The sequence below is a fragment of the Gastrolobium bilobum genome, unplaced genomic scaffold (assembly GCF_033153095.1).
Source record: "Gastrolobium bilobum isolate Gb01-03AN ecotype WA unplaced genomic scaffold, APGP_CSIRO_Gbil_v1 utg9749, whole genome shotgun sequence".
Lineage (NCBI taxonomy): Eukaryota > Viridiplantae > Streptophyta > Magnoliopsida > Fabales > Fabaceae > Gastrolobium > Gastrolobium bilobum.
The window spans coordinates 26843-42990 of NW_026895218.1; the positions used below are offsets into that span (position 1 = coordinate 26843).

General features: G+C 40.2%; 2 protein-coding genes across 2 annotated transcripts; both read right to left on the reverse strand.

Annotated features, from left to right (window-relative positions):
* Positions 1–9351: 9351 nt before the first annotated feature.
* On the reverse strand, positions 9352–10314 carry LOC133300493 (protein NRT1/ PTR FAMILY 5.1-like). Its single transcript, XM_061500056.1, has one exon. The coding sequence runs from the start codon at positions 10312–10314 to the stop codon at positions 9352–9354; it is 963 nt and encodes a 320-aa protein (XP_061356040.1).
* Positions 10315–14024: 3710 nt separating this feature from the next.
* LOC133300511 (peroxisomal and mitochondrial division factor 2-like) lies at positions 14025–15495 on the reverse strand. The gene is made up of 2 exons (XM_061500076.1): positions 15355–15495; positions 14025–15215 (listed from the first exon to the last, which is right to left on the reverse strand). The coding sequence occupies exon 2, from the start codon at positions 15202–15204 to the stop codon at positions 14404–14406; it is 801 nt and encodes a 266-aa protein (XP_061356060.1). The 5' UTR covers positions 15205–15215; positions 15355–15495; the 3' UTR covers positions 14025–14403.
* Between the last annotated feature and the right edge of the window lie 653 nt (positions 15496–16148).

Below are 16148 nucleotides of genomic sequence, written 5' to 3' on the forward strand. Positions count from 1 at the left end.
GTTGAGCATGTTGCGCTTACTATAATACGAATGTTAATTAACCGGCTGCAGACGGAGTGTTACACAATGCTTGCACTAATCACATGCATAGTACATTTTGATCTACATCTATATATAGCAAGCTCAGCTTGCATGAGCCTGCACACTATGATTCGTCAATGCAACAATTACTTCATTATGTGCAAGCTTTACTTGCTTAAATTGTAAAGCTCCATTAAATACACAAGAATCATTGTATTTTCCTGAAAATATACAAGTAGCATATGAGCGTTTAATGTTAGCATTTACATACCACCCAATCGCACAATTTTCCAATTCAGCAATCATATACGAAAATATCCAAGTATACCGATGAATTCAACCTTCAATGACATTCAGTGTCTCATCCAATAATAACAACTAAATAAAAGAGAGTGGTGAACTATTAAGACTTACACTTACAAAAGCTTGGCTAGAGCTAGAAAAGCAAGAAGAAGGATTTTTTTTTTAATAGATTCAAGGCTACCTCTAATCCAAAGCTCAAGGGTCCTTTAAGTTTCGAAATCCACCTGCAAGAGGAAGGAGAAGGTCAGGAAGCACTTGAACGCATCATTTTCAGTACATTTTGACATTCACTTCTGTTGGGCTTCCTCCTTCAATGCTAAGCCCAAGCCCATTGAGGGGTTTTCCTAAAAACCCTAACCCCAGATCTCACCTCCTCTATATATTCATTAGTTTTGGGTGGAGGCAAGGTTAAGTGAATGAGAGAGAAAATTTGAGAGATAATTATTTGATTGTTTGAGCAAAGCTTTATGCTTTGCATTTGAGAGATATCTAGAGAGAGTTTGAGTGAAACATCTCTAGGGTAGTTTGATTATCACCATTGTTGGAGAGGTTGAGTTAACCACCACATTGGTGTATTTGATTCTTTGTAACCATTATTTTCATAATGGATTTTTTTATCTGAACTAGGTCCCGCGGGATTTTACTTCTTCATTGAAGAAGGTTTTCCCACGTTAAATCTGGTTGTGTTCTCCTTCTCTCTCTCTCCTTCTCTCTCCCGTGTTTACGTTTTGATTTTTCCGCTGCGCTGCCCGACATGGTGAAGTTCAGACTGAGGTATTGCCGAGATCCGAGATCACGATCTTATTGATTGACATTCGCACCAAGGTCCCTAAGCCGATTTGAGGGAACCGAGTTCCTAACAGTGGTATCAGAACCCGAGTTTGACGGGTTCTGAGGGAGACGAGATGGAGACCAGTGGCATAACCGATGTTGGAGACATGTTCAAGTTGACCGCTGATAATTTCACCTATTGGAGACCGATGATGGAAAATTATCTCTACTGCAAAGATTTACATGAGCCCATTATCCTTGACGAGAGACCGGCAGGAAAAAATGATAAGGAGTGGGAGATCCTGAGTCGGAAGGCGGTAGCCACGATTAGGAAATATATTGATAAAAGCCTCTTTGAGCACGTGTCCGAGTTCACGAACGCATATGAGTTGTTGACGAAGCTAGAGTCCATGATTCAGAAGAAGACTCCCAGGAATAAAGCATACCTGGTTCGCCGACTTGTGAAGCTTGAATACAAAGACGACATGAGCATGATTGAACACCTCAACACCTATAAAGGTATTGTGAATCAGCTATCAAAAGCTGAAATGAAAATTGATGATGAGATGCAGGCTTTTCTGCTGTTGAGCTCGCTGCCAGAAAGCTGGGATACTCTGGTGGTGACTTTGAGTAATTCAGCTCAAGAAGAAAAGTTGAAGATGGATGTCGTGACAGACAGCCTCCTGAGCGAAGAAGTCAGGAGAAGAGAACGAGGTGTTTCAAGCACGTCTGAAGCCAACATTGCTGAGAACAAAGGGAAATCCGACTCCCGGGGTAGAAGCAAAAGCAGGGGTAGAGGTCGTGACAGACGAGAAAAGTCCAGAGGTCGGTCAAAGTCGAAATATGAGTTGAAGTGATTTTACTATGGAAAGACAGGCCATAAGAAGCCAGACTGTTGGACCCTGCAGAATGATGAGAAGAACGGCTCTGTGAAGCTGGATCAGATTATTCCCAAGAAGAGGGAAGACAAGAGCACCACTGCGGTGGCTGCCAACCCAGATGCCGAGATATTCCTCCTTGGTGAGGATAATTATTTGAATGTTGCATATGATGACTGCACCTAAATTGTTGACTCTGGTGCCTCCTTCCACGTTACTCCATACAAAGGTTTTTTCTCCTCTTACCGAGGTGGTGATTTTGGAGTCGTGAAGATGGGAAATCAAGTGACCAGCAAGATTGATGGTGTCGGTGATGTAACTCTAACCATGGATGTCGGATGCCGACTTGTGTTGAAAGATGTAAGGCATGTTCCTGACATGCGTTTGAACCTAATATCAGTAGGAAAACTTGATGATCCCGGGTTAGTGAACTACTTCGGTAGTGTTAGATGGAAGCTGGCCAAGGGAAACTTGGTCGTGGCCCGAGGTAAGAAGGAAGGCTCCTTGTACGTGCTGCAAGGAAAGATCAATGGCGGAGAAGCCAATTCTATTCGAGATGAACCTAGCTTGGAGCTATGACACAAGCGCCTCGGCCACATAAGCGAGAAAGGGCTCCAGTTCCTCAATAAAAAAGGATTACTGATCGGGTTGAAAGGCCAAGCGTTGGAGAGTTGCACGCACTGCCTAGCAGGAAAGCAGCACTGGGTTTCTTTGGTGAGACCGGATCAACCAAGACGATGCAGGTATATTCTTGACCTCGTCCATACTGATGTCTGCTCCATGTCGGAAAGATCCCTTGGAGGAGCTCAGTACTTTGTTTCATTCATTGATGACCGTTCCCGCAAAGTGTGGGTATATTTGTTGAAGTCTAAAGACCAAGTACTCCAATCCTTTAAAGAATTCCATACAATGGTTGAAAGGGAGACTGGCAAGAAGTTGAAGGTGGTCCGATCTGATAATGGTGGTGAGTATTGCGGCTCTTTAGATGCATATTGCAGAACGGCCGGGATCCGACTTGAGAAGACGCCCCCAAGACTCCACAGTTGAATGGACTTGCTGAGAGGATGAATAGAACTATTGAAGAGAAGGTCTGAAGCATGTTATCCAATGCCGGATTGCCGAAATCATTCTGGGGACAAGCCGTCAAAACAACTATTGACTTGATCAACCTCTCATCATCACGGTCACTTGAAGGAGAAATTCCAGAAGAAGTCTGGACAGGTCGGAAAGCGGCCTATAATCAATTGAAAGTGTTTGGATGTCGAGCCTTCGTTCATATTCCTAAAGATGAAAGGGCAAAACTCGATGCGAAGATAAAAGAATGCATTTATCTTGGTTCGCCGAAATGTGAGTTCGGGTTCCGACTTTGGGATCCAATCTATAAGAAGATAGTGAGAAGCCGAGATGTGATCTTTCATGAAAATGAGAACATTCATGACATCTCAAAGCCCAGAGTTTGAGTTACTGTCAGACGGAAAGAACCCAATCCTCCTGTCCGAGCTGAAGCAGGGGGAGAAAATCAAGAAAATGAAGAAAATGATGATCAGCAACAAGCTGAAGATGACCAAGACACTGAGGTCCGAGTTGATGATGAGATCCGGGATAAGAATGATGAACCGGGTTCTCAAGCTGAAGAACAGCCGAGATATCCAACTCGAGAAAGAAAACCCTCTACAAGATACCCATCTGATGAATACACCGTTGTTGCTGAAGACGGTGAGCCTCAGAGTTATGATGAATTTGTAACGAGCTCAGAGAAAGAAGAATGGGAAAAGGCAATGCAAGACGAGATGAAGTCTCTGCACGAGAATCGGACTTATGAGCTGACCGAGTTACCAGAAGGAAGACAAGCTCTGAAAAACAAATGGGTCTACAAGATTAAGAATGAAGAGAACGAGCAGATGCCGAGATACAAAGCCCGGATTGTAGTTGAAAGGCTGCAATCAGAAGAAATGAGTTGATTTTGAGGAGATATTTTCTCCTGTGGTGAAAATGACCTCGGTCCGAACCGTGTTAGCCATGGCGGCTTCGATGGACCTCGAGGTAGAACAAATCAATGTGAAGACAACATTTCTTCACGGTGATTTCGAAGAAGAAATATATATGGAGCAACCTGAAGGATGCCAAGCTCCAGACCAAGAAGACTTGGTATGTCGGTTGAAGAAGAGTCTCTATGGCTTGAAGCAAGCACCTCGGCAGTGGTACAAGAGGTTTGAATCATTCATGACTGATCATAAGTTTGAAAAGACAGAAGCTGACCACTGCGTATTTGTGAAGAGGTACGAGGCCTGAAAAAGGCGTTGAGCTCGTCCTTCGCAATGAAGGACCTCGGCCCTGCAAAGCAGATTCTCGGAATCAAGATCATCTGAGATAGACAGAAGAAGCTACTATGGATGAGTTAAGAGAAATATATTGAGAAGATTCTGAAGAGATTCAGCATGGACAAAGCCAAAACAGTGAGCACCCCCTTGCCGGACACATAAAGCTAAAGTAGAAGCAATGTCCGAGATCTGATGAAGACAAAGATGAGATGATGATGGTCTCATACCAATCCGCCGTCGGAAGCTTGATGTATGCAATGGTTTGCACTAGACCCGACTTGGCGTATGTTGTTGGAATGGTAAGTCGGTATTTGTCAAACCCCGACAAAGATCACTGGAAAGCAGTGGAGTGGATCTTCAAGTACCTCCGAGATACGACCGACTTATGTCTCAGATTTGGAGAAGGCAAAGCCGAGTTGCAAGGCTACTCGAATTCTGATTTAAGGGGAGACGCCGACTCGAGGAAGTCGACTACAGGATATTTGATGAGATTTGCCGGAGGAGCTGTCTCTTGGCAATCAAGACTTCAGAAATGTGTTGCACTATCGACAACTAAGGCTGAGTACGTTGCCGCTACTGAGGCAAGCAAAAAGAGGTTGTGGATAAAGAAATTCCTCATGGAACTCGGCCATGATCAAGACAAGTACGAGCTGGGTTGTGACAATCAAAGTGCAATCCATCTTGCGAAGAATTCGACCTATCACTCCCGCACTAAGCATATTGATGTGAGGTATCACTGGATCTGGGATGTGGTGGAAGGTGGAGAGCTCGAACTCGTCAAAGTGCACACTGACCAAAATTGGTCCGACATGATGACGAAGCCGGTTCCCGTAAGGAAATTTGAAGACTGTTGCGAATGAGCCGGGGTTGATGCTGAAGTCGACGCATTGAAGTCGGAGGGGGAGATTTGTTGGGCTTCCTCCTTCAATGCTAAGCCCAAGCCCATTGAGGGGTTTTCCTAAAAACCCTAACTCTAGATCTCACCTCCTCTATATATTATTAGTTTTGGGTGGAGGCAAGGTTAAGTGAATGAGAGAGAAAATTTGAGAGATAATTATTTGATTGTTTGAGCAAAGCTTTATGCTTTGGATTTGAGAGATATCTAGAGAGAGTTTGAGTGAAACATCTCTAGGGTAGTTTGATTATCACCATTGTTGGAGAGGTTGAGTTAACCACCACATTGGTGTATTTGATTCTTTATAACGATTATTTTCATAGTGAATTTTTTGATCTGGACTAGGTCCCGTGGGTTTTTACTTCTCCATTGAAGAAGGTTTTCCCACGTTAAATCTGGTTGTGTTCTCCTTCTTTCTCTCTCCCGTGTTTACGTTTTGATTTTTTCGCTGCACTGCCCGACCTGGTTAAGTTCAGGCCGAGGTATGGCCGAGATCCGAGATTAAGATCTTATTGATTGACATCCGCACAAAGGTCCCTGAGCCGATCTGAGGGAACCGAGTTCCCAACAACTTCATCCATAGCTGAAGATTCAAAAAGTCAGCTAAATCAAAGTTACGGGGAGAAACTCATCTTCTCCTACTTTCGCATTCAAGTGGTTTCCTCAAAAGCAAGAAGTTTTGAATGCTTTTGCTTAGTGAAAAGCAGAGAAATTTCGACCCGACTATACTCGTAATTGTCAGGCGGGTCCACAGGGAAGCCTGTGGCGGGGGTCACCACCAATGAGTTAAGCTACACTGAGTACATCAAGTGGGTCCGACACCACGTCTCAACCCAAAACCTTAAGGCATTGGGTTCATGGGTCCTTCCACTTATATACTCTTCACTTAGCCCATTACCAACCAATGTGGGACTCATCACACTTGAATATCCCAACCATCTCCCTCTCAAGTGTGAAACCCACACTTGGTAAGCTCGCTCGAGCCCAACCCGGCTTTGATACCATTGTCAGGCGGGTCCAAGGGGAAGCCCGTGGTGGGGGCCACCACCAATGAGCTAAGCTACACCGAGTACATCAAGTGGGTCCGACACCAGGTCTCAACCCAAAACCTTAACCCTGGGGTACTCGGTGCAGCGGAAGCGTGGTGGGCCCATAACCCTGGACCCGCCTGACAGTGGTATCAGAGTCGGATTGGGCTCGAGCTAGCCTGGTGATTGGCTAGGAGGCGGGTTGAGTACTTGGGCCCTGGGGTACTCGTTTGAGGGGAAGCATACCAATGGTGGGTTTCACACTTGAGGGGGAGATTGTTGGTATATTCAAGTGTGATGAGTCTCACATTGGTTGATAATGGGCTAAGTGAAGAGTATATAAGTGGAAGGGACCCATGAACCCAATGCCTTAAGGTTTTGGGTTGAGACATGGTGTCGAACAAACTTAGTGTACTTGGAGTAGCTTAGCTCATTGGTGGTGACCCCCGCCACGGGCTTCCCCCTGGATCCGCCTGACAGTAATGAGGAAAGAAGTTTACTGGTAGAATGTCGAAGGAAAAGATAAAGGATAAAAGAAAAGGAACCCAAATTCTTTTTCAAAGTGTTTTTAAATTAATTTAGTCTGGACATGCACCTTTTCATTTAAAGTGTGGGTATATATTTATATTGAAGTGTGTGTTAGAGCGCTCAAATGAGATTAATATATTAGATTAAATTATTAAAGGTTATTATAAATTTATTTTAGTCCTGAAAAAAAATGTTAGGAGATCTGCCACTAATATAAGTCTTGTAATGCTCCAACCAGATTAATCCGGCTTGGATAAAATTAACATAATTTTTTTCTCTTATAACTAGAGCTTAACACTATTATTATTATTATTATTACTTCTTGAAATCTTTATGTAAATTAATTTTACTAAGTTGACTATATATATATATATATATATATATATATATATATATATATATATATGAGAAGAATCTAATTACAAACTTTTTTTTATAAATCTTTGCAAATTACACTATATACTCCCAGAAGTACGTAGTGTAATTTAGTGTATTTCCAGTAATACATAGTATAGTTTGTAAGAGTTTATAAAAAAAAAGTTTGTAAATACAATTTTTCCCATATATATATATATATATATATGTTAGTTAATTATGGTTACCCTTTTGTGCTTCTTTCAATTTGTTTCCAAGATACTAAGTTTAGAGTGTTAAATTATTATTTTAATTTGTGGGATGTTACAGCATGTATAGTGCTATTGGCTATTATGTGTTTTGCGGAAGCTATAGAGAAAGGGTAACAATTGATTGTTTTTTGAAAGACTGAAATATTAGTCCTGATCCAAGATGAAATGAATATCCTCTGATGCATTTTTTCTTATTTTCATGTCTCCAACCCATCAATATATGTGTATACCCCAGAAGTTTTGCATAGAGAATTCTTTTTATTTAGGGTATATATGATATGTTGAAAAATTATTTTAGCTACTTACCATCCCATTTGATGACATACAAGGTCCATGGAAATTGTACAACGGATTCAACGTTTCTGAACTTTTCTGGCAGGTTCAAGAAGTGGTAACCTCTCTAATTTTGATCTTCAATTACATTCTTGGACATTGTAGAAGAGAAAACGAAGTCCATGCTTGAAGATCATTCCCAATCTTGCTTAACTGAGGTTATAAAGGTATAATGAGTCGTTTGGATTTTTACTCTTATGACAGGATCAATCTTATTCGTTTCCTCTTCCATGCTGAATAAAAGCACTGCATGTTATTTATTTGTAGATTATAGAAATAAGGCCATTCGTAGACCGGAACACCCAATTGAATTGAACTTACTCTGGTAATTAAGACCATAAGATTATTAAGATTACTGTTAGTTATGTCAATCTTAATTCTCCAAATTTGTTGCAAAAGTTAGGGTCCCGTTTTCGCATGTTAATGTGATCAGTAACAGCTCAAAGTAACTAATTTTTAGTAATTATGAATATATAAACTTCATTTTTAATGGAAAGCTATTTTTTTTTTTAAGATGGAAAGCTAATTTGACTTAATGGATCTTCTATTCTTGGGAAATATTTAATATGATCCAGGTCCATCTATGATTCAGTGGTTCAAGTCAATTAAAAATTGATATTTTCTGACTTGCTTATGTGGAGGAGAGAGAAATTTTGTTTTTTTCTCTAAGTGGCAGTTCCTCAATGGAAGGAGTAGGTATGCCAGGAGTACTATAAATAATCTGCTATTCTTGCTATGTCCTTTTCTCCTTTCCTTGTCTTTACGTCGTTCATTCTTCCTTGTTTTGCTTTTGCCTATACTTTAAAAAAAGTTAAAAGGCATATGCAAAATGTAGTTGGATGGAATAGTTACATAGGAAAAAAGAGTGTTCTAATCCGGCCAGATGGACCTCTCTGGCCCGCTCCTCAACTGTTAGGCGGGTCCATCATTATTTATCACATGGGGTTCATGGGGCTCAAGTACACGTGTCCCTTTACATTTTCTTTGCACGCATGACTTTTTACATGTCATAGATCACTTCTTGCCCTAATGGAATCCATATGATTGAAAACGATTATGGCATCTCGCCCTGCGCATTAAGAGGAAATCTCTAACCTCCTATATAAAAGGAGCCTTAGCTTCTCTATTGTTCATCTTCTCCGTTTGACCTTGATTATTGTTACTCTGTTGAATTCTCACCATAGTCATAACTGTAGTCCATACACATCACCCCCCTTCACACCCCTCGGACTAGTCAAAAATATCTTATAACCTTGGTGATAAGGGACGCGAACCCTCACATAGGAGCATGAACAGAGAAGAACAAAAAGAGAACCAAAAACACATTTCTGATTTATTTTCTTGAATGCCTTTTCCATCGGTTACAGCTGTGCCTTTAATACATTAACCCCAAACTACCAAATGGTTTCTTGCCTAATACAATAACACGTCAGAGGCTAACAATTGCCACTTCAATTATCAAAATATAAGCTACTCCTAATGCTCCTAATGTAACTCCTATATTGAAATACAACCATACAATTATGATATGCAATTGTAACACTCAATATTAAACTACTACCTTTACTGCTACCCAAGCTGTGCCTTTAATTCTCCTCTTATGCTAAAATTGTAACATTGCCTTCCCCTCAAAAACGGACCTTGTCCTCAAGGTCCAATGAAAAAAAGAGAGAGTAGAAATCCTTTTATATAGACTGCATATTTTTCTGCTATAGCTATAGGTGTGATCGTGAAGATCACATTGCCAAAGCAACCAACCGGGACTTTGATAAAGTCCATTGTAGGGTTCCTCTCCTTTCCAGATTTATAGCTATATATTGGGGTGCCCATAAAGAAGATTATAATGGAAAGTAGAAGCCCAATAACTGATAGGTCGTATCCTAATCCCCATCCAAATCTGTCTTGAATGTACACAACTAGCAGAGGTTCTAATAAAATGCCCAAGCAAGTGCTAAACGACCACGAGTTGAAGAATGAAACTTTTATCTCTTTTTCTTTGGTGTTGAAGTCATCAAATTGGTCAGCACCAAAAGTTGAAATATTGGGTTTCACTGCACCACTGCCAATTGCTATAGTGTATAGTGATACGTAGAGTAATATTACTTGCAAATTTGATGCTTTGTTGCAAATTCTATTTGTACATGTTGACCTCAAGCACTTCAATGAACTTGTCAGGACTAGAAGCCCAAGTCCTCTGGCATATATGAGCAAGGAAATAATAATTGTCCAAAAGAGACCCGTGTAAGAATCTGCTACGTAAGCACCAAGAATTGGAGCTATCCATAATGTTCCTGACCAGTTATTCACATTGCTTACTGATGATACCGAGTCTTTGTGGAGTTGGGTTGTCATATAATTCACCAAATTGGCACCTATCCCATAGTAGGCAAATCTTTCCAATACTTGGTAAACAAGTACGAAACAGCAAGCTTTCTGTTTCCCAGTTCTAGAAGAAATCGATGGTCGTCCACGGAGATCCACTTTTCCATCTGGTGGGAGGGGAGGTTGCAACCTTAACCTTCCAGCAGTTGCAATGTACAATTTGGTCTCTTGATCATTAAGAAGTGATATTGCCTTGCATACCCTTTTCCACAAGAGACCAACCAACATCTCATAAGTGTTGTAGGTGATTGTGGTGCCATCTTCTTTGGACTTATTGGTCACGAGTTAGTTTGAAAATAAAGACTGCTAAATAATCTAAGCCTGATTTTGTTGGTTGTAGGGAAGTCTTCATGGCTGGTGGGGGCTTGTATTCTATGTGATGAAAAACAGGTCTAGGTGGATCTTTGGCACGAAGTAGTGTCCGGTCAATGAATGGTGGTATAGAAACATCCAGGTCAAGAGCCACTGACACTGTATTAATAAAGTGAAGACCAGAATCACCCCCTTGGGAAGGGAAATGAATAATACTTTCATTTATTTTCAATCGGAAAAAGCCAGGACCCCACTGAAACTGCCAAAATTCACCACTTGAGCTACACGTAAGGGCAATGCATACAAACTCATAACCGAGAACTGCAGACGCAATCAAAGAGTTAAATGTATGCAATCCATTTAAACTACTACCTAGCTTACTTTGTTGCAGCTTCCTGTGGAAGGATGATGTTTTTGCAACTTTTTTTGTCACCACGGACGATGGAGTAAGAAAATATATGAATCCCTCTGGGTCCCAAGCAAAATGGAAGACAAAGTAAAGAAGGCAAAATGAAACAAAATCTTGAAGAGAAAATTCTGAAAATGGGTCTTGAAGAATTTCATCAAACACGTGTACTGCATAACCTGCATTTAGGCTAGGATTTTCATCAAACATGTGTGGCGCATACCCATTCTTTGCAAGATTCGGCTGCACGAGAACTTTGAAGATCCAACTGAATTTGGGTTTCATCATCTTCTGCAAAACCCTTGCACAACCCTTCTTCGTCGTGTTCCAAACTTCCAAATGAGACCACTTCAATCCTTTCATCGGCAAGGAACGCTTGTTCCCATAAACCTTGCAGCGCTGACCTCTGGGCGAGCATTTTGTTGTTCCTCTACATGGTTTTCCTTGAACAGGAATGGGCTCTCTTGTTGTCACCTTTGGTGGTGATGGAGATCGAGGAGTCAGAACAGGATCAGCAAAAAATGGCTTCAAAGGGCCACGATCTGGAAATTCCATGTGTGACAACTGACTAGGAAGTGATTGATCGGACCATTTCTTGAAACCAATATCCATTGCAATAACAGAGGTAGAACTCTTTTTGGAAAGAACATCAGAATTTCTTGGAGCACCAAGAATAGATGCTTGCAGCGAACTTGCTAACTTGTGTGGAGTTCTTTGATCCGACAAAGATTGTGTTGCTCTTGCGCTCAAAGCATCAATACCCAATGATTGATCGGGCGATTTCTCCAGGATTGCGGCGTGAATTTGCTGCAACAAAGTATTGATTTTGGAGAACAAAGCTTGATCTTCAATAAAACCTTTCTCCATTTTTGTTTGCATCTTGAATTGCTTGCTACGTTCGACAAGGATGAAGATTCAACGAGATGAAAGCATGATTTTGCAGAACAAAAATGGCAAAGTTCACAATGGTGAAAGCACCAGTGATAAGGGACGCGAACCCTCACATAGGAGCATGAACAGAGAAGAACAAAAAGAGAACCAAAAAGACGTTTCTGATTTATTTTCTTGAATGCCTTTTCCATCGGTTGCAGCTGTGCCTTTAATACATTGACCCCAAACTACCAAATGGTTTCTTGCCTAATACAATGACATGTCAGAGGCTAACAATTGCCACTTCAATTATCAAAATATAAGCTACTCCTAATGCTCCTAATGTAACTCCTATATTGAAATACAACCATACAATTATGATATGCAATTGTAACACTCAATATTAAACTACTATCTTTACTGCTACCCAAGCTGTGCCTTTAATTCTCCTCTTATGCTAATATTGTAACACTTGGTATATACCATTGCCTCTTTCTTCTCCTTAAAATCAATATACTTTATTCATTTGGGAAACAAATCCGAATTTCATACTCCAATTCAGTTGAGAGAGTCTTTCCTTCACTCATCCATGGCTTCAGCTTAAAAGCTTTATGGGTTTCACCAAGAGGGACAAATTCTTGGTGTATTAGATATATCCAATTTGGTACATTTTTTTTTCACATTTGGAAAAAATTTCACCATTTTTGGAAGAAAAAAAATTCCTGTCATATTGAAAAAATTTCTTCTTTTGATAAAAAAATGTACCCAATTAAGTACATCTAATGCACCAAAGATTTATTCCACCCAGAGGCAATAGCAATGATTGGTATTCCCTTCCTTAAAATTTCTTATTTCAAAGTTTAATTTCTGAGCAGCATGACCGTTTAAATTAGAAGCAGGGCTTCAATTACATTTTGGTTTGATTATGTAGGGGGATTGACCAGGAAATGACATATTTAGTTCATATGATTGCCGAGTACAGTCCCAGTCAGACGTTCATATATATAGTTTTAAAAGAGGTAGTGTAATTTTTGTGGTTTTGTTTGGTAGGTTCAGCAACACAAAATAGCCAGGCAATTTCACTGTTTGCATCAAGGGCATCCCTTTCCATCTTCACAGAGTGCACACCTTCCTTTCAGAATTGTTTTAGAGATGAGTTAGAATTAAGGTGGAGTTGACAAGAACAAATCAAAAGGCCTTTATGTGGTAGAGATTACTTCATATGGCAACCTTTCTTGTAGCAGGTAGATCAAATCCCTTCATGCCATATAAATTCAATATTGTGCTTTAGCACAATTCATTCCATATGATATAACTTTCAACCACATTTATGCTGTAGCATTCCAGTTTAAACCACCTTCTGAGTGCCTGTCTTTACCTATATTGTGTATCCTTTCTATGATGGACTTGGGACCTGTTTGGATGGGCTTTTTTGTCTTCAAAAGCTGCTTTTTTCTTGAAAAAAAACACTTTATTTTTAGTTCGTTTGGATGTCTACTTTAAAAAAAGCAGAAGTCACAAAAAAAACCAAAAACTTACTTTTTTCAAAAGCTAAAAATTTTAATTTCTACAAAAAGCAGAAGTCAAAAGTCAAATATTTTTTTAAAAAACTAAATATTTTTATAAAAATATAAATAGCTTTTACTTTGTAAAAAGCACTTTTAAAATAAAGAAGAGATAAAAATCACTTTTTTAAAAAGCTGAAACAAACAGGCTCTTGGACTTGAATCATCTTAAGTCAGGTTTGTTGCATACTATTCATTTCTGGTTAGAAAATGTAAAGAAAAACTGTACTCATTGACAGAATTAATTTGATAGCTCCGTTTTAACGAGTGAAAAGATTGACCGAGCATGGTATATATTCAGTAATAATTACAAAAATTCCACCTTATTTTTATTTGTTTTCTCTTTTCAAGAATGTGTACAGGAAATGGTAAAAACAAGATTTTGTTTTCACCATTTTTATTTTTATTTTTGCAAATTCTTGAAAACGACAAAAAGAAAATGAAATGTAAATAAAAAAACAAACCAAAGGCACAAGATTCACGAGTCCTGGAACAAAAGCTTATTCAACCTAATATTTATTCTCAGATATACAATCACTACCTATGGGATAGAGAATAGAGATGGCCCAATAAACCAGGAAAAACAGTTAAACATCCATGTCTGAGCACACAGCAACAGTTGCACCAAGCTATGAATTTCACCATGCTAAAGACTAATCTCAAGGAGAAAGAGATATTGCCAAGAGAGAACTTACAATCTACATTTCCCTTCAAAATATTACAAATACAAAGTAAACCTTAAATTGTCAGCAAGTCCAGCTGCTGTCATATTCACGCTGATAAAGATCACAATAAGCATTTAAAAATTAAAAATAAAAAAAACCTTGTAATCTCAATTTCCTTATTTATTATTATTTTATCCAAACTTAGAATGCAACGACTATAGACTCTATATCAGTGAAACAAAAACCTGCAGTTAACCAGAACATTCCTCCAACAGCCAAAATGGTTTAATTCTCACAAGCAACTAACAAAACAAGTATGCCAACTTTGACATGAATCAAATTTCATAGGCTCCTAAAAACAAAAGCCAGAAAAGCATTATATTTATGATGACTAACAAAATTGAAGCATAGTTGAGACTAAAAGCCTGTTAAAAACCCTAACCTCTAGTCTTCATCTTCCCATTCTTATTGGATAACCCTCTCACTCATCACAGAAAAGTCACCTTTTTTTTCCAAAGCAGAAATAGATCACAGCAACAACTGCAGCAAGAGCTCCTGCAGATCCTGCCACCACTGGCCACTGTACCTCCAACCCCTTCACCTCACCATGAACACCATTCACAGCTCCATTGGTGCCCTTCTCATTCATGATCCTAATCACTTTCTCTGCTTCGACTATACTCAATTCCATAATCCTTGTTTTCTCCTCCATATTCATTTTCTCTATGACCCATTTCTCAGACTCAATTTTCTTCCCCATTACTACATTTTCCAATTCCTCAATCTTGTGCTTGAACTCTTCAATTTCCCTCTCTTTCTCATCAAAATTTTCCCTCATCTCCTCTTCCACCCTCACCCTCTTGCTCCTCTCCTCAGTTTCCTTCATTTCAAGAACACCAATCTTCCTCTCCAAATCCCTCACCTTCATCTCACTCTCAGCATTCACCTGCTTCAACCCCTTCACTTCTCTCTCTAGAACCTCAACCCTAGACTCTCTCTCATCCAGAGCCTTCCTCAACTCCGCCGCCTCCGCCCTGGCCTCCTCGGCGGCGCTCATATCCGATATCGTATCGTGCTGCAGCCTCGCCAACTCCGTCTCCAGCTCCGCCGCCCTCGCCGCAATCACCTCCGCCGCCTTCTTCTCCGATCCGTCGCTCCGCAATCCCTCGATCTCCTTCCTCAGCTTCTTGATCTCCTTCTCCTTCTCCGCGTTCTCGCTCGCCAATTCGTCTCTCTCGCGCTCCAATGCCTCGATCTTCCCCGCGGACGCGACGCCATTGGCAACCTTGGACTCCGCCATTGCAATGAGTTCTGCAAGAAAAAGAAGCACGCAGCATTAGAAATCGGAAAAGGATAAGCGCTGTTTGGTTGCCGAGAAAATACAAAAATAAAAAGTGAAGAATTTCAGATTATTGACCAACGATCTTGAAGAGTGCTCGTAATTTCTCACCAGCTAAACAGCAAACGAAGAGGGAAAAAAGAGTGACCGAGTGACAAGAACTCTAAACAGTGCGGTCTCGGAAATCGAAGATAGTGTGTGGAACTGTGGAAGTGATGAGTGGAAAAGACCCCTAGAGGCTAGAAAAGCGTTGATGAGTCATGAGATCACGAGGAGGAGGAGGATTTTCCGGAAAGTAGTTTTTAACTGACGGGGGTGTAGTAGAAGATAAATTTTTATTTATTCGAAAAAAGATTATTATCAAAATATAATGAAAAATAAATTTTTCAGAAATTTTACTATAAAATATTTGGTAAGATCAAATTTTCTCAGGATTTTATGCTTAAATTTATTGAGCGTATATTTAATTGATTGTGAAATATTAATCAGAACGTGAGGTTATTTTATGAAAATAATTCCACCTTTACCCTTTGTATATTTCCCCCGGCCTCATCCGGTGTATATTCCCCCCTGGCCTCATCCAGGGATACAAAGCTTTGTAATCTTCGAACAACAAAAATATGCCCCACTGAGATGACAATAGGTGAGTTCTTTTTTTTTTTTTGGTATAACTTGGAGGTATCCACATTCAACCTCTTTCGGTTACCTTGCCCTCGGGATACGGCCCTGTAGGCTAGTCTTTCATTGGAACAGCGGGCGCATTGAGCTTCGCTACCGGAGGAAGGATGAGACTAATCCCCTCATTCGAGGAGGGATCCTCTGGCCCCCAATGATTTTCTAAGAATTTGCTTGAGGCAGGGTTTGAACCCTGACTCAAGCAAACCCTTGGGAGCTCAATTGCTAAC